The sequence below is a fragment of the Saccopteryx bilineata genome, chromosome 2 (genome assembly GCF_036850765.1).
Source record: "Saccopteryx bilineata isolate mSacBil1 chromosome 2, mSacBil1_pri_phased_curated, whole genome shotgun sequence".
Taxonomy (NCBI): Eukaryota; Metazoa; Chordata; class Mammalia; order Chiroptera; family Emballonuridae; genus Saccopteryx; species Saccopteryx bilineata.
Window position 1 is genome coordinate 112,248,359 of NC_089491.1, and position 18,548 is coordinate 112,266,906.

General features: G+C 35.3%; 1 protein-coding gene across 5 annotated transcripts in view; it reads left to right on the plus strand.

Annotated features, from left to right (window-relative positions):
* The window catches only part of NAP1L1 (nucleosome assembly protein 1 like 1), a 37,259-nt gene extending 21,557 nt beyond the window's left edge, over positions 1 to 15,702 (plus strand). For 2 of the 5 annotated variants that reach the window (XM_066257611.1, XM_066257615.1), the window contains 11 exons: positions 5,553 to 5,694; positions 5,931 to 6,011; positions 6,620 to 6,748; positions 7,298 to 7,369; positions 8,534 to 8,673; positions 9,103 to 9,248; positions 9,345 to 9,364; positions 10,233 to 10,355; positions 11,693 to 11,722; positions 12,226 to 12,273; positions 13,529 to 13,877. In XM_066257611.1, coding sequence (XP_066113708.1) covers positions 5,553 to 5,694; positions 5,931 to 6,011; positions 6,620 to 6,748; positions 7,298 to 7,369; positions 8,534 to 8,673; positions 9,103 to 9,248; positions 9,345 to 9,364; positions 10,233 to 10,355; positions 11,693 to 11,722; positions 12,226 to 12,273; positions 13,529 to 13,564 — 967 coding nt within the window. In that variant the 3' untranslated portion in view covers positions 13,565 to 13,877. Of the gene's footprint in view, positions 1 to 5,552; positions 5,695 to 5,930; positions 6,012 to 6,619; positions 6,749 to 7,297; positions 7,370 to 8,533; positions 8,674 to 9,102; positions 9,249 to 9,344; positions 9,365 to 10,232; positions 10,356 to 11,692; positions 11,723 to 12,225; positions 12,274 to 13,528; positions 13,878 to 14,285 lie in introns of those variants that run through there. The other 3 variants (XM_066257612.1, XM_066257613.1, XM_066257614.1) reach the window with 3 other exon arrangements.
* Positions 15,703 to 18,548: the final 2,846 nt, after the last annotated feature.

The window sequence follows — 18,548 nt, forward strand, 5'->3', positions numbered from 1 at the left end:
TTAACTACCTACACCAGGGGTCGCTAACCTTTTTGGCTGAGAGAGCCATGAACACCACATATTTTAAAATGTAATTCTGTGAGAGCCATACAATATCTTTAACACTAAATACAAGTAAATGTGTGCATTTTATGTAAGACCAACACTTTTAAAGTACAATAAGTCTCTGAATTCTTTTTAATAACGTTGTTATACTGTTGCTAACCAATGATGAATAAAGTACTTACCATTAATGCAACTTCTGGTGCTGCATGGTTTAGCTGATGGCTTTGTAGTCTGGTTGATACGTGGTGAGGTTAAGCTTCATGCAGGCGTTGAGACTTCCATCCATTAAACGTGATCGTGATCGTAGGTTGGTCTTAACGTTCTTTAGATGTGAGAAAGGCTGCTCACATGCATACGTAGAGCCAAACATTGTCAGTACAGCAATACTTACACACTGCAGTGTGTGGTATGTGACGGGAAGTGCGTTCCAAGTTTTGACAATCGGCTGGTCTGCGGGTTGAGGTTTTTTCATTTCTCCCCACTGCCAACTCTGAATGCTGTTGTGCAAGTCTTTCCAAATCTTCATTCAGTGACTTGAACTTATTCATCCACATGTCTGAGGCCTTCAGGTCAGCAGCTTGTAGCTCAAAATCTCTTGACAGAGACACTGGGGATGTAACTCAGGTCGGCGCTGTCCACTGCACACTCATGTGGATGGGTGATGAACTTAAAAAGACAAGTGCACTCATGAAATTCTCCAAAACGCACTTTGAATGACTGCAGAAAATTAGATGTGAAGCCCACTAGCTGCTGGAGATCAAGATGTTGAGCAGAGTCACTTGCTGTGCATGCATCTTTAAACTCTCCCAGTTTTTCAAAGTGTAGTAAACAACCTGTTTCAATGTCAGTGATGAAGAGTTCCAGCTTGTTTTCAAATGCAAACACTGCTTGTTGAAGGGATAAGACCGTATTTCCAATGCCTTGCATTTTTACATTGAGCTGGTTCAGATTTCAATCATGTCCACGCGATAGTAGAACTTCAGGAACCACTCAGTGTTAGCTAACTCAGGAAGCTCGATATTTTTCATTTCAAGAAAAGTCTGAATTTTGCTCAACAAGCCGCGAAACAGCAGAGCACCTTCCCTCTTGACAACCAATGCACATTGCTGTGCAGAAGCAGACCAGGATAATTATTCCCAACTTCATCCAGCAGTATTTTTAACTGGCAATCATTTAAAGCTCGGGCAACAATAAAGTTGACCTTCCGAATGACCACTGACATCACCTCACCAAGCTGCTCGCCACACATCTGAGCACAAAGCGCCTCCTGATGTAGGATGCAATGAAAACTTAGGATTGGTCTCATTTCATGTTCACGAAGCAGCGCTACGAATCCTGTTTTTCCCCACCATGCACAGAGCACCATCAGTCCACACCAAAATAAGTTTATCCATCGGTAGATTTTTTTCTTTAGCGAACTCAGTGAAAGACTTGAATAAATCCTCCCCTCTTGTCTCTTTCATAGGCAAAACAGCAAGACTTTCCTCACGTAGTGTGTCACCAACAGCATGCCTTGCAATCACGCAGAACTGGAATAAATGGCTTACGTCTGTTGACTCATCAAAAGCGAGAGAAAAGAATGGTGCTGCATTTATGTCCTTCACTTGTGTTGCCTCAATTTGATTTGCCATCATGATGGTACGATTGTGAACAGTTCTTGCCAACAGAGGCATGTCTTTTATTCATTTGATTATCTTGTCTTTATTCGAAAAGTCAAAAAATTCATTGGCAACATCAAGCATGAATGCTTTAGCATACTCCCCATCTGTGAATGGCTTTCCGTTTCTCACAATTGCTAAAGCACCAGCAAAGCTAGCCGAATTCCAGTCACCTTGTTAGGTCCAAACACGGAGTTGCTGCTGATTAGCTTGCACTCTGCACAGTAGCTCTTGATATGCTTTCTTCCTTCTGTCCCCTGCTGGATATTTCGATGCAAATGTAGTATTATGTGTATCAAAGTGCCGCTTTATATTTGACCGTTTCATCGATGCACTTTTATCATTGCATATTAGACACTGCAGAACCTGCTCTCTACACAAAAGCGAATTCCTCTGTTCATTCCTGCTGAAAAGTACAATACTCCTCATCTTTTTTTCTTTTAGCCATCTTCTTTGTCAAAAGGGTTTCTGCAATTATCTAGCTGACTACTTGATTAAAAGGAGGGAAGTTTACTTCCTGACCTTACAATGACCTGTGTACGTTATGCATTATCCAATAAAAATTTGGTGTTGTCTGGAGGACAGCTATGATTGGCTCCAGGCACCTGCAACCATGAACATGAGTGGTAGGAAATGAATGGATTGTAATACATGAGAATGTTTTATATTTTTAACATTTTTTTTTATTAAAGATTTGTCTGAGAGCCTGATGAAGCCATCATCAAAGAGCCACATCTGGCTCGCGAGTCATAGGTTCCCGACCCCCGACCTATACCTGATCGATGACCTTTCCTGAATAATTTTTAACTTACTCAAAAGTTATTTTTGGCTCTGGCCAGGTAGGTCAGTTGGTTAACGTCATCCAGCCAGTTGAGATTGTGGGTTCCATCCGTCGTGAGGGCACATACAGAGAATCAACCAATAATGGCATAAATAAGTGTAACAATGAGTTGATGTTTCTCTTTCTCAGTTTCTTCTCTCTCTAAAAATCAGTAAATAATTATTTATTTTATACATTATATTTAATGAATACACCGAGTACCTGTGGCATACTTTTTGAAGCCTGATACACCTCATACAATTTTTATTTTGTTTTCATATCTGAATAACTGGCTATAAAAGTGTAAGTTTAAAACTCAGTTATCTTAAAAATTTACTTTATTACATCTTGTATATGTACAGTGTTTTCTTTTGAAGCTTCATTTTCTGATTATTTTTCTTTTGTAGTTATTTGTTTTCTTCATTGAAGTCTTAGAATTTTCATTTGTCTTTGATATTCATAAATGCCATTAACATGTCAGGAGTTAGAGTAAGAATTTTCATATTGCTTTAACTTTGAGAAATTCTTATTATATACTTTAGATATTCACTCTCTGACTTTCAACTATTGTTAAATTTGTCGTCCATATCTCATGGCTTTGCTGTCTTCTATTTGGAGAGCTTTTCAAAGTCCTGGCCTTTCTCTTTTGAACCTGTCCTGTTTAGTCTGTTTGTTGGTCATTTTTATTACTGTATTTTAAAAATATATTTCTACCTTATTTTAAATTTCTTGGTCTTGTCTCATTAATATCTTCACTCATCTCTAAATATATTTGTATTCTGTTGAAATTCTTAATTTAATAAAGCTGCTTCAGATGATAAGTATTTCATTATTTTATAGAAATTATCTAATTATTGCCTTTCATAGAAATTGTCTATTATTGTCTTTCATAGAAATTGTCAAGTGTCTAATTATTTTGGACTTAGAGTTTAGGGATACTGGGCTATGAGAGTTACTCCAGTAACAAGTATTGAGGGGAGGAATGAAGATCAGACTTAGTTCGTGACAATCCTGTGGTGTTTAAGGAGGAGGGGATGGGATGAGCCTCAGTAGAGTTCCAGTCACCTCAGATTCAAGGTTTGCTGACTATTCTAAAAATTGTTTAGGCTGCGCTGCTCTGGGAGGAGACAGCCTCCTGGTTGTAATCCATTGTACCTGGATTAGAGCAGGTGAAGGAATCAATGCTTTGGTTTCTGAACCAGTCCAGTTTTCATCAACTTCATGTTATCTTAGGAACCCTACTAGCACTGGCTCTGTGGAGGGTGAAGGGAAAGGCAGTGAGTGTTGCAAGGTAAGCACAGAACTTAGAAGGCTTTCCTCCAGCCTGTCCTCACTGCCTCCTCTCTGGTCACCCCAGGATGTTCCCTCCCCAGGTGGCAGCTCACCCTCTACCAGTTAGAGCAACCCCAGTCTTACTCAGAAGTTGCTTGTAGTGTACTTGTGTATGGGTACATATACACACATGTGGTATATGTTCATATACATGTGCACACTCTAAAATAGTTGTTCCTTCTTGGTTATAAAGTTTCTAGGGTTGGTTTTTTAAATGAGAGTGTGGGTAGAGGCCAGCCACCAATTGACAACATGAAGCTTTTTATTTAAGAAATAAAAAGTTGATTTTTTATTTTCCTCTGAAATGAGAAGCGGGGGAGGCAGTCAGACAGACTCCCATATGCACCCAATCCGGATCCACCCGGCAAGCCCACCAGGGGGCAATGCTATGCCCATCTGGGGTGTTGCTCCGCTGCAATTGAGCCATTCTAGCGCCTGAGGCAGAGGCCATAGAGCCATCCTTAGCAACCTGGCCAACTTTGCTCTAGTGGAGCCTTGGCTGCAAGAGGGGAAGAGAGAGGGGGGTGGAGGGTGGAGAAGCAAGTAGGTGCTTCTGTGTGCCCTGGCCAGGAATCAAACCTTGGACTTCCACATGCCAGGCCGATGTTCTACCACTGGCCAGGGCCAATTGGCCAGGGCCTTGATATATTTTTATTTATTTACTTTACTTCTGATTATCTTAACTAAGGTTGCGGTTATGTAAGTTAATTACTTGAATTAAAACAATCTCTTTATGGCAGGAAATTCTAACCTGTTGCACGAGTTTCCTAAAATTAGGTAAATTTTTAGTGTAAACATATTTTGGGAGGTAGAGAGGTTCGTTAAGTATAAGCATTCTTTATGTGACTCACAAACTAGGTATGTATAACCTTTTAAAAATCTATACACCATAGTAAATTGTATGGTGTATGAATTATATCTCCATAAAACTGTTAGTTAAAAACCCATGTCCTCTTTTGATAGAATATGTTCTTATTTAGTGTGATTTAAAATCCAAATTAAATAGAGACTAAAATAGAAAATAATGGTTTAGGGCAGTGGTCCGCAAACTGTGGCTAGCGGGCCACATTCGGCTCTTTGGCCAGCTTAGGAGCACCCTAATTAAGTTAATAACAATGTATCTATCTATAAAGTTTAAGTTTAAAAAATTTGGCTCTCAAAAGAAATTTCAATCCTTGTACTGTTGATATTTGGCTCTGTTGACTAATGAGTTTGCCGACCACGGGTTTAGGGTAATGTCCTTTTCTCCAGTATAGATATAAACCCTGGTACTACTAATTGGTAGAGGTGAGATACTCTTTTTGTTGTTGTTGTTGTTGTTAAATTCAGGTTATCATTGTTATACTTAGAGTTAGCATTGTCATTCCCTGACTTTTTAACTTTGTAAGATAGACTATATTTTACAGCTGAGATGCCAACAATGGTAAGAAGTTGAACTTCAGTACAATGAAAGATCTGAAAATCTGATTACATTTTCCTGTTGGTTTACTGTACCTGGTTAAATTTCTACTTTTGAACTTTTTGTAGTTCAGAGGTCCATGTATTTACATCTCTTAAAGTTGAATTACTTTGAGTTAGTATATTTTTGGTTAAAATAGGAAACTTATCATTCACTAACTTTTATGCTTCCATTTTTATATGATAATTTCCATTGATATTTACTGTGATGTTATGTAACATGTTTTCCAATGTTTCAGCTTGCCTAAGGTAGTTAAAAGACGCGTGAATGCCCTCAAAAACCTTCAGGTTAAATGTGCACATATAGAAGCGAAGTTCTATGAAGAAGTCCATGATCTTGAAAGAAAGTATGCTGTTCTCTATCAGCCTTTATTTGATAAGGTAATGCTTTCTACTGCATTTTATTTATCTAAAACTGGAGAAGGTAATAAATTTCTGGAAGCAAACTTTCTTTAGACCTCTCAGCAAAATAGTTTTTAGATGTATTTGGGAAACTTTCAGTAATAGCAATTTAAATTGTGGTATGCATTAATTAAATCTATGGGTTCTTAATGACAACTAGTTTTTAGCTTAGATGTCAGTGTTTTTATGTAAGCTTTTTTTTTTAATCATTTTAGCGATTCGAGATCATTAATGCAATTTATGAACCTACAGAAGAAGAATGTGAATGGAAAGCAGATGAGGAAGATGAAATTTCGGTTGGTATCAACATTTTAATTTAGTGATTTTATACCTTGGAAATAAATTCTTCCTTTGAATTTCATGGTAACATGCAAAGGATTGTTACCTTTTCTCAAGTGAAGAAGTGAAGGCTTCTAAGGCACATTCCCACAACTAGTAAAGGCAGAGCTGAGAGACGAATCCAGTGCTGTGTTACATGTCCTGTTCCTCCAGAATTGCCATTTTAATGTTGATTAAGAGAATATAATATTTTGGTTTAAAACATCAAGGAGTGAGACATTGGATAAGGTTTATATTTCTTTTGCTTTTCCTGTTTACTATGCTTAAAAGTTACTCTTTTTCATGAATTAAAAATTTTTTTTCCTAAAACTTTCTACAGCTCATGGTCTTAGGGTTCTTCTTGGGAGCAGTATGGTAATAGCAATATTTATAAAAGTAAAGTTTGGTATGGATAACAGCAGTGTTGACACAACTGAACTAGAACTATTATCTGAAAGTTATAATTACTGATTAAGGGTTTATTGGTTTCTGTACTTCTTCCACTGCATATAAGTTAAGGGGATGTATAAAATTTTATCAAGTGATATAATCTAGGTATTCAATAGTATATGCTGTTTTTATTAAGGAGGAGCTGAAAGAAAAGGCCAAGGTTGAAGATGAGAAAAAGGATGAAGAAAAACAAGACCCCAAGGGAATTCCTGAATTTTGGTTGACTGTTTTTAAGAATGTTGACTTGCTCAGTGATATGGTTCAGGTAATATTATTTGTAGAAATACCAGTTTACCTCAGAGTAAACCTTTGAAATATAAGTGTCTCTTCATTGTTGACATTTTTTAAATGATTGCTTTCTTTTTAAAAGTTGTGATCTATAGAGGGAAAATTGCAGTTTCGATTAATGTAACCAAATAAATTATGATTCATTTTTAAAATGAAATGATCTCTTTGATAATTGCACATTATTGTCTGGTGCTTTCCGATAGCTCTGCCTTCTGTCTTCGATGCTTAGTGTGGAGGTAGGGTGTGAGACTTGTTTCAGTTGTCTTTCCCAAAGACCTTTTCAATCTGAAACACTTATTCCAGGGCACATTTGTATTTTAAAAGAATACATTTTTTAAAGTAAACATGCCTATTTGAGACTTGGTTTCATACTCTTCAGCCCAGTCAGGCTGGATAGTGATGTAGTCATTGCTATATAAGACTTCACCATAAAATATCAGTCATCTAAGTATTTATTGTCCAGTGACAGAACACTTACCCTAAAATGCCACATTACTCATTTTTATTTATGTTTTTTAATTTGAAGGAACATGATGAACCTATTCTGAAGCACTTGAAAGATATTAAAGTGAAGTTCTCAGATGCTGGCCAGCCTATGGTAAAAAACTTTGAAATAACTTTCAATTTTGTAACATTAGATATTTAAAGATAAATAGATGAAACTTTCTAAAAAGATATGACATTCAAGAGTTAGGTAGAGATGGGGGAGAGAAGGAATGAAAAGTGATGCTTGGTATACTTAATGTTGGTAGGAAGTTAGTGTTTGCATGGGGATAATGTAATGCGTCATTTATTCTTTTCCCCATTAACTATTTTAGAATTTAGTCTGTCCTTAATCCTGCATTAAAGATGATTTAAAAAAATAATACCAAGGAAACACATTATTCTGTATAAAAGGCATGTGTCTGGGAATTACATAAAACAAGACATTAGAGAGCCCTTGCTTCCCCCATTATGAGAGTTCAACCAACAGCGACTCCCCAAAACCATCAGTAGTATTATGTATATAAAGTATAGGCAAAGCCACTATAGGCTATTGATTATTATATTGGCATGTATAAGGTTGGGCTTTTTCTCTGTCAAGCTCATGTTCTAGACCAGGGGTAGTCAACTCTTATACATGCCACCCACTTTTGTATCTCTGTTAGTAGTAAAATTTTCTACCCACTGGTTCCACAGTAATGGTGATTTATAAAGTAGGGAAGTAACTTAACTTTATAAAATTTATAAAGCAGAGTTATAGCAAGTTAAAGCAGATAATAATAATTACTTACCAAGTACTTTATGTTGGATTTTCGCTATGTTTGGCAGAATAAATCTTTATAAAACAACTTACTATAGTTAAATCTATCTTTTTATTTATACTTTGGTTGTTCCGCTACCGCCAACCATGAAAGCTGGAACACCCACTATTGGGTGGTAGGGACCAGGTTGACTACTGCTGTTCTTGACTAAGATTTAAAAGTCCTCTTTGTGAGGATGTAGGGAGTAAGAGGGAACTTAGTCAGTTTATTCAGGTACGCCTCACCTGTTTCATAAACATGTTACTAAACAGTAATGTATGCTGAACTAAGTTTTATTCAGTTTATTTTGTGCATCTTTTTTTTTTAACATAATTGGGATTTAGCTGATCATTTCCCAGAATGGGAAAAACATTATTACTTAGAATCTTATGTTTATAAATTAAAATATTAAGCTTTCTTTATAAAGCATTGAAATTAATGTAGGAATTTAATTAGTTCTTATACTTTTTTTTTTAAAGAGCTTTGTTTTAGAATTTCACTTTGAACCCAATGAACATTTCACAAATGAGGTGTTGACAAAGACATATAGGATGAGGTCAGAACCAGATGATTCTGATCCTTTTTCTTTCGATGGACCAGAAATTATGGGTTGTACAGGGTAAGTTTAATTTTACTATATTAACAATGTTATATCGTTTTTGAGATTTGTGATACTGGTATTTCCTAGTGTGTGTGCTTGATACATACATACATACACACACAGTTTACCTCCAAACATCTGAGGATAACGTTTTCGGAGAACTTAGCCACTTTGCTAGAATTCTTCTTTGCTTATGGACTATTACAGATATTTTTCCAAAGGAAATGTACATTTAAATTGGTTATATTGTGAATTTGTAAATATATTTATTGAAAAAAATTGTTTAAAAATAAAATTTTTCTCTTTAAACTGCTACAGAAAGCATTTGAAACAATTTTGTCCTCTAAGATTTGAAATTAAACATCATTTATTTAGAAAAATCTTAGCTTTCCTTCTAATTAAAAATAATGTATTGTGACAGAAAAATTTTTTCCTTTGTTTTGGAAGCTGCCAGATAGATTGGAAAAAAGGGAAGAATGTCACTTTGAAAACCATTAAAAAGAAGCAGAAACACAAGGGACGTGGGACAGTTCGTACTGTGACCAAAACAGTTTCCAATGACTCTTTCTTTAATTTTTTTGCCCCTCCTGAAGGTAAGTAGTGTTTTAGTTTGATTATTGATGGTTGTTTTATTATAAGCTTTGTTTAATTTTTTTATTTATTTGGGTTTTCTCTTCTCAATTTTGCAGTTCCTGAGAGTGGAGATCTGGTAAGCTGAATTGTTACTTATTTATTGGATTGTTTACTTGTTTGAAATTGATGGACTGGTTTTCAAGAATGGGAAGTTGGGATAGTTGCCACTAGCATTATGTTCCCAGGCTTGCAGTGCATGGGGAAAACCTTCATGCATCTGAAAAAATGCCATTCAGAATGCTCTTAGTGCTTTTACCGAAAAATGCGGAAAAGCTAAAGGTTTTCTTTTGAGACTTGGCAGTTGTTGCTTTGTGGGATTCAAGTTTTCAAGACCACATTTTCTTTCTTATTGAAACTAGAATGTATTTATGAAAGCCTGAGATTCTGTTATTCTACTTGATGTTTTCAGTAACTAATATTTTAAAAGGAAAATTGAAGTGATCAAGCTGCTGATTTATACTTTACTTTTAAGCTGTAAAAACATAAGCAATGCCTGACCTGTGGTGGCACAGTGCATAAAGCATCAACCTGGAACGCTGAGGTCACTGGTTCAAAACCTGGGGCTTGCCTGGTCAAGGCACATATGGGAGTTGATGCTTCCTGCTCCTTCCCCCTTCTCTCTTTCCTCTCTCTCTAAAAATGAATAAATTAAAAAAAAAAAAAAAGGAAGTGGAAGTGTTTAAAAAAAACATAAGCAATAACCTGTTCTAATTTTTACTTCCTGAAATTTCTCTGAATACATACCCTGGCCTGTTGACTTAACTTTCTTGTTACTAAAAACATGTAAATGACTATTTGATCACACCACACTTAAGCTAATTTAAAAGTGACAGGAAGTTAAAAGTAAAGTTGGGAGTTTCTTCATAATATAAACCTAAGAGTCTTGAATGTGCAAATTAAATAACAAAGTTACTAAGTTTTATACTGTTTTTTTTCTTAAACAGGATGATGATGCTGAAGCTATCCTTGCTGCAGACTTTGAAATTGGTCACTTTTTACGTGAGCGTATAATCCCAAGATCAGTGTTGTACTTTACTGGAGAAGCTATTGAAGATGATGATGATGATGTGAGTGAATATGAATTCAGTAAAATCATATGGGGGAGGGTATGATAGTCAGAATTGGTGAGAGGGTTAATGAATAGATGTAATTTTTAGAAAGCAATACAGAATAATGCAATTAAGATTATTACTGGTGTCCTTATAGATAACTTTTCTAAATTGTTTTACATAGGTCTTCTTTGTAGTTATTATTTAATTTAATTTAATTTTATTTATTTTTTTGTGACAGAGAGAGGGACAGTAGGAACAGAAAGGAAGGGAGATGAGAAGCATCTTCGTTGCAGCACCTTAGTTGTTCATTGATTACTGTCTCGTGCCTTGACCAGGGGCCTACAGCAAACTGAGTGACCCCTTGCTCAACCCCTTGAACAAGCTGGTGAGCCTTGTTCAAACCAGATGAGCCTGTGCTCAAGCCCATGACCTTGAGGTCTCAAACTTGGGTCTTCCACATCCCAGTCTGATGCTCTATCTACTGTGCCATCGCCTAGTCAGGCTATAGTTTTTATTTTTATAAAAGCTATTATGCTCTTGTCTCTGACCAAATAAAACATACATATCTAGGACTTCTTAGCGCTTAAGATAATATTAGGAAGCATAGAGATTTTATCCCAAGGACTAGTAAGTAACGATTAAGGTAAAATTAGGCTGCCCTTAAAGGTTTGTGGGTGTGCTTATTGCTAAATGGCAATAATTTAAATAGACTTTTTGTGCAGTGTGTTCCACACATAAATACAGGCAAGCTAGATTTATACTAAGAGTTGTCTGATCCTACTTTATCCACAATTGTTTTTCAGACTGCTAGGATTATGTGATGGCACTGAGCTGAGTGATTCCTACAGCTGTTTTTGTTTTAATTTATAGTCGGTCACCTTAGCACAAAGTATTTTTCTTTTCAGATTTTTTTTTTTTTTTTTTTTTTTACAGAGACAGAGAGTCAGAGAGAGAGGGATAGACAAGGACAGACAAGACAGGAATGGAGAGATAAGAAGCATCAATCATTAGTTTTTCGTTGCGCATTGCAACACCTTAATTGTTCATTGATTGCTTTCTCTTACATGCTTTGACCGCAGGCCTTCAGCAGACCGAGTAACCCCTTGCTTGAGCCAGTGACCTTGGGCTCAAGCTGGTGAGCTTTTGCTCAAACCAGATGAGCCCTCGCTCAAGCTGGCGACCTCGGGGTCTCGAACCTGGGTCCCCCGCGTCCCAGTTCGACGCTCTATCCACTGCTCCACCGCCCGGTCAGGCTCTTTTTAGACATTAGTGGGTACAATGATGGATGTAAAATAATGCTGTTCTCAGAAAGTCTGTTAGCACAATCAAACTTGGGCCTTTTTCTTTTTCAGTATGATGAAGAAGGTGAAGAAGCAGATGAGGTAATGTTTACCAAATGAACAAGTAATTCTCTGTTTAACACATTGAGAAGCAAATTGACTTATGTATTCCTTTGCTATAATCATTCTGTGATACGGGATAAAAACATTTTTGGAAAAAATATGATTTTAGCAACTACAGCCAAACAATGTATGTAATAAGGTTTCAATAAATAAATTCCAAAACTCAGAACATTTTTTTTTTATTTCAAATAATTCTGTTCTGCTGCAGGGTTATCAGCTCTTTGAAGAAGTCAAAAGCTGCAGTAAACTTTTTCAACGTTGGCTGCAGTAAATCTTTTCAATAAAAGTTGTCTGGATGTCTCAAGTTGTGTTGGGAAATTTTTCATATTAGAAGCTTTTAAATTAAATTGCAGTGCCACCAAACTGTAATCATGAAATTCTGTTGATCTATAGTGTAGTTTGTATTAAATTCTCCCTACGTTATGAGCCATTCCTTGCTATTGTGTACCTACTTCATGGATGCATTTTGAACTTTAATATAGGAAGGGGAAGAAGAAGATGAGGAAAATGATGCAGACAGTGATGCAAAGGTGAGCAAAATTAGTGCTGCTTTCTAGTAAAGTCAGGTTAACTAAGAATTGATGCATCTAAATAAAAAGTTTAGTTTTTTGTCTATTAAAGTCTAGCCCATTGACTAATAAATACACAATTGTTTTTTAATCCTTATTGGCATTTCAATAGTACACAATTTTATTTTTGGGTCTGACTTTGTGTTTTTCGTAGTTTTCAGCCTATGGAAGCCCTAGGATTCTGTTTTAATGGCACGTTATCATGTATGGTGTTTTCTGGGGTTTTTTTTTAGGAGCATTTTAAATCATCTTCTGGTTTTAGGTGGTTTTTCCTTCAAAGGGAAGCTTATAAACAAAAAGTCAGCTTTTAAATCATCTGACTGTAGGGGTGCTTGGAAATAGGGGAGCAGGACTGTGTGCTAAGTTCTTCCAACCACCTTTCTTCATTTCTGAGTCCCAGTCTGTTGTTCCTGGAATGTGTCATATCAGGGTTAGGAAAGGCTGTTATCTTCCCACAAAATACCTTGTAATTTTATCAGGATTCATTTGAAATTTTGTTTTCCCTTTAATACATTTATTCATTTGCTAAATGCTATAAAGTACCAATAAGATACTTGAACAATTGAGCAGGTTAGAGAGGATATTTAAAAATAAAATATTCTGCCTGACCTGTGGTGGCACAATGGATCAAGCGTCGACCTGGAACACTGAGGTTGCCGATTCAAAACCCTGGGCTTGCCCGGTCAAGGCACATATGGGAGTTGATGCTTCCTGCTCCCCCCCCCTCCTTATTTCTATCTGTCTGTCTGTCTGTATCTATCTATCTCTCCTCTAAAATGAATAAATAAAAAATAATTAAAAACCTGCAGTAATATACCCCCAAAAGAGTAAGTTTAAAAATAATCTAACAGATATTAACTCCTTGCAGCTAAATTACAAATGGAATTAGTATTTTTGAGTTACTGATCTAGAAAAAGGAACAAATAATGGGTACCATGACTAACAAATTGCTTGGTTATTTAATTGTTTAAGATGTCTCACTGTGTCGTATTTTATGGAGTTCATTCTACAATGTAAAATCTGGGTTTTAGCATTTTCAAGATCTGTTAATGTTTGAATAAGTAATTTGCCATCGTTGCTCTATCCATTCTTTAAATTGGCAAAAATTTTGACTGAACAGTGAGATGATGTGATAATTGTGGTAGTTAATTATTAATGAAAAATTAATTGAAGCAGGTAGAAAAAGATAGATTGACTTGTTGTTTTCCTTTAACAGAAGGATCAAAACCCAGCAGAGTGCAAGCAGCAGTGAAGCAGATGTATGTGGCCTTGAGGATAAACCTACACTGTAATAGCCTAAACACAACTACTACTTACAGCCTTATGATTCTGTATTTCTTGGTAGACTCTTAATTTTTTTTTAAAGGAAGGGAATTGATATTTTAACAAGAAGTTTGCTCTACCTAGCATTTTAACTTTAGTTTTTCTGCCAGGTATGTTGAATGCATAAATTCTCTCACACATTTTTATTCACTGCTACATAGTTTGGTTCTTCTAGGGTATTTTTATCGTGTAACTATTAGATTGCAGCTATGAAAATAAACAGAACTATTGAATGAAACAGATTTTTTGTTTTGCTAATTGTTTTCCTGAAGAACCAAAGTAATTTTTCAGCTGGTAGTTAAGTGGGTTTAAATTTGCTTGCATTAGCTTTGTGTTTCATTACCTTGTTATATTGTAGAAATGCAGTGCCTATACTAAAACAACTCATCATTTAAAAAACAAACACAAACTTGTAAAGACAAGTCTATGGTTAAGAATTTCCAGTGTGACCACATCCATTAAACTAAGATTATTAGTGAATTTTTACATTTTAGGTAACATAGTTAACTATAAAGAACCCATAACTCAGTAGTATGGTTATTGATTACCACAGAGAAGTGAATAAAACCTAGTATTTCCAGAAGTTAAGCTTTATTAACTGTACTTTTAAATTTAACCTTCATTAACTAAGCATCTTTTCTTTGTGGTAGGGTCTACCTTCCGCTTCCCTGGAAAGGATGAATTTTCATCATTTGACAAGTTCATTTGAAGTTTTTTGTTGTTTGTTTGCTTGCTTGTTTTTGTTTTTGCAGCCTAAAATAAAAATGTCAAATATAATTTTAGTTCTCACAAGGTAATGTCTTAATTTTGTACTAATTCAGGCAGAAGTAGAGCGCTAGCTTGAATTAAATATTGTACCCAATATTGTGCCAACTTTGGAAGGGGTGTACTACATCTAGGAAAGTGTAAGAAACTTAAGACAAATAATGTAATTTTTTAAAACAAAGTTTAAAAAGTTAAGTTTTATTTTCTTTGGTTAGAATAAGAGAGGGTCCCAAGCCTCTATGGTTAATTCCAATTTTTATTGTTTGAAAGTATGAGTATGTTATTTACCCATGTGTTCTGTCTACTGTGTATTAAAATGGGTAGTACTGTTTACTTAACTACCTCACATGTATTAGGCATACTAAGTTAAATTATATGAATTGTTTCTCAATCTTATGAAAAGCTTAAAAATTTGGACCTATGTACACCACAAGTATGATAGTCAGTATTTTATTCTACCACAGTTTGGTAAACTGCAAAACAAAGTTAAGTACTTGATGCTGGATCTGGTCAGGCAGTGCTCTCTGTGTGGCTCTTGTTTTAATAGAAGTGGATTAGTAATCAACTATTTCAAAAGGTCCAAGGATTGTTTTTAGGTATTTTAGTTATGACCATATTGTAGAGATCGATCATGGTACTAAAATAGAAATAAGACCATTTGGGGGGTGGGGGTGGGATGTCATTAAATTTGAGACTATAGAGCCACATTTAAAATACCTCAGGCTAATTACTGTTAATTTTTTGTGTTGAACTTAAAAGTTTTGCCAGTGAGGGTGGATTGTAATTGGATTGTAATTGGAGAACAGTGTAGACTTTCCGCTTGTAATAAAACATTAGATTCATTTTTAGAAGTAATAGAGCTTCCATTTTGAAAATTTAGTATTAAGGTCTTGGAATGTGAATGGATACAATTTGTATAGTATATCTATTTTGCTCCTAACATTTTAATTAACTACTGGAAATCCTTAACCAATTGCAGTAGTTTCTAGGGGGAAAAATGCCATGAAACCTCCATTTATTTTTCCTCTTTATTTTCAGAATGATTTTGGTTGCTTTGATTAGAGAGTCTGTGCTAATATTTTTTTTGTACCACAGCTCATTTGAATACAGCTGAACTTAAAAAAAATTAATCGAAAGGATCTCATTTTTAATGAACTTAAAATAGCAAAACCACTATTTTTCCCCAAACCTGTAGGAAATGGCTTTTGCCAAAGTGAGGGAGTAGGATTCTATTTCGTCTTGTTATATAAGAGTGATGTGGTTTGTAGAGGCATTGTTTTCTAATAAAGTTGTGGTTCAAGGGATATCAGTGTTCATCTATGCCATCTGTCCAGTCCAAAATGATTCTATTCCATTCAAAAAATTTGAAAAATGTAATTGGAGGTCCTTAATAAAATTTACATTTAATTTTATAAAATGTACTGTTGATGTTTTGGGTGGGTTTTTTTTTTAATGACTACTTTTTTTGTAAGAACAGAGTAGTGATGTTTAGAATTGGCTATTCTGTGCTTAGACCATGGTGGCCTGTAAATTTGCATAATTTCAAATTGTGAGCACCCACCCAAACCCTGCTAAACGGAATTTGTTATTGGAAGACTAGAAAGGAATTCCACAGTTCTACAGATTTCACTGAATTAACTATAGACATTTTTCAAGGCAATTCATATTTTCAGTTTACAGTTTTCTCTAGGCCAGGCACTGGCTACCAAGTTTTCTCTCTATAAATGGTAAAATCCAATGTGATCGTCTATAAAGTGATAACTTTTGAAAACATTTTTTGACATTTTATATATAGTCATTCAAATGTGGTAAATAACCAGACAACTTAAACAGCTTTATAAATTAATTTTTAGTTTAACATGAATGTCTGAAAGTAAACTTATGAAATTTCATAGCATTATTTTTTCTAGGTTCCCTGAAATATTTCTGTGACAAAAATATCTTAATTGTATGGAATGGTTTAGAGTAGTACTTATGAAAAATGGGCTTCTACCTATTTCCTTTTTTACTCATTTAATAACATAAACTTGAATAAGGGGACATTAGCCTTGATAGAAATATTTTCATTATTTTATGAATAGGTTCATTAACATTGATTGGTGTATAAGTCCTCTTAAGATAATTGAATTTATGTTACTGCTGCTTGTAAGACAGAATTTGTGGGTTTATCTGAGTTGTAAGCTATTCCCATTATTAAAAATATAAAACTTTGAATCTGTGAAAACATACCATGCAGAAGTATTAAACTATTTAATATTCATATATTTGAATGTTTGGTTTCAGGGCTTGATTTAGATTTGAGTCCATTTTATTTATAAATAATAAAATTTTTAGCCTTTATATTTTTTACTTTAAATCAAGCCAGATGTTACTTTAAATGTACAGAATAAATGGATAGCTTAGAAGAAGAATACATTCTTTAAAAACCTTAGAGCAGCGGTTCTCAACTTGTGGGTCGCGACCCCGGCGGGGGTCAAACGACCAAAACACGGGGGTCGCCTAAAGCCATGGGAAAATACATATTTATTATACAATACATTTTTAAATAAAATATGTATTTCCGATGGTTTTAGGCGACCCCCGTGTTTTGGTCGTTCGACCCCCGCCGGGGTCGCGACCCACAGGTTGAGAACCCCTGCCTTAGAGGGTAAAAATCAGGCTAATTTAGTTTTCTTTTAATCACTATATTAGTGGTAATTGTAATTGGGTTTTGTTTGGAAAATATGTATTCATAGTTTAGGTAATTTGTTTCAAGTACTAAGTCTCTTAATAGGTGAAAACTTGCCTGACCTGTGATGGCGCAGTGGATCAAGTGTGGACCTGGAATGCTGAGGTCGCCGGTTCAAAACCCTGGGCTTGCCGGGCCAAGGCACATATGGGAGTTGATGCTTCCTGCTCCTCCCCCCTTCTCTATCTCTCTCTATCTCTCTTCTCTAAAATGAATAAATTAAAAAAGTAATTTAAAAAAAGGAAAACTAAATGATGAAATTGACAGGTTAATTTTTAGCTATATAATGTCCTTGTTTAAAAATCAAGTTACTGTAACAAGTTCGACTGATTAAGGACCACTTACACAACTTCAGAAAAGTGAAAACATCTTTGTTGAAGTGTGAACATATTGAAGGATAAGTGTTTATCCATGAGAAATTTTAATTGGTTTATTTTTAAAAATACAGTGTGCTTTGTATCTTGTGTTTAAATATAAAGTAAAAGAAATGGAGTATAACAATTTAGAAATAATAAATTGCCAGTAGGAAATAAATCCTTAATCCAGTTCTTTAATTTTGAAACTCAGAATGAAATGTTGCTTAAAATAAAAGCAGTGCGTTTTTGGATTGGCACATATTTTAAACCTAAAGGTAAGGAGGAACTGGGGATAAGTGATGAGAAATGAAAAGGGCCAGAAATTGACGTCTCAATAAGAGTTAATGCTACTAATATTAATAATTTTTTCATTCATAAATTAGGCAATTGTGGCTCTGAATTTTTCATGAAATGATAAAATGGGTTTCAGCCAAAATACTCAAAACTTGAATGAGGGTTGCCCTTTTTTTTTAAGCAAGCAAGAAAGACAGGAAGGGAGAGAGATGACAAGCATCAGCTCATAGCTGCGTCACTAGTTATCCACTGGTTGCTTCTCATACAGGCATTGACTGGGGAGCTCCAGCCAGCGACATGATCCCACGCTCACGCTGGAGACCCTGGAGTTTCAAACCTGGGACTGTTGATGCTCTGTCCACTGTGCCACTATCGGTCATGTCTCTCTCAGAGCTTTTAACTGAAATTTCAAGAATGAGGAGGAATTTGTGTAGTGAGGAAGGGAGCCTCTGCACAGAGAAGAGTTCACATGAAAGTACTGGAAGAAATAAATGAAAGCCTGAAGTAGAACAAGTCAGGGAGTTTAAAGAATGGATGGAGATTAAAAAAGGGAAAGCCATGGCAGATTTAGCCATAAAAATCCTTTTAAAGGATTTAAAACACTGAAAGCCACCCAAATATTTAAAGAAATTAAGACATGATTAGAACATTTATACCAGAGGCCTCAGGGCCAGTTAGAGGCTACCCTATCAAAAGTAAGGAGTGATTTCCTTTTTAAAAAAACAATGGATTTGGGGTTATTGGTGATGAAGTCAAATTTCAGGGTTGAT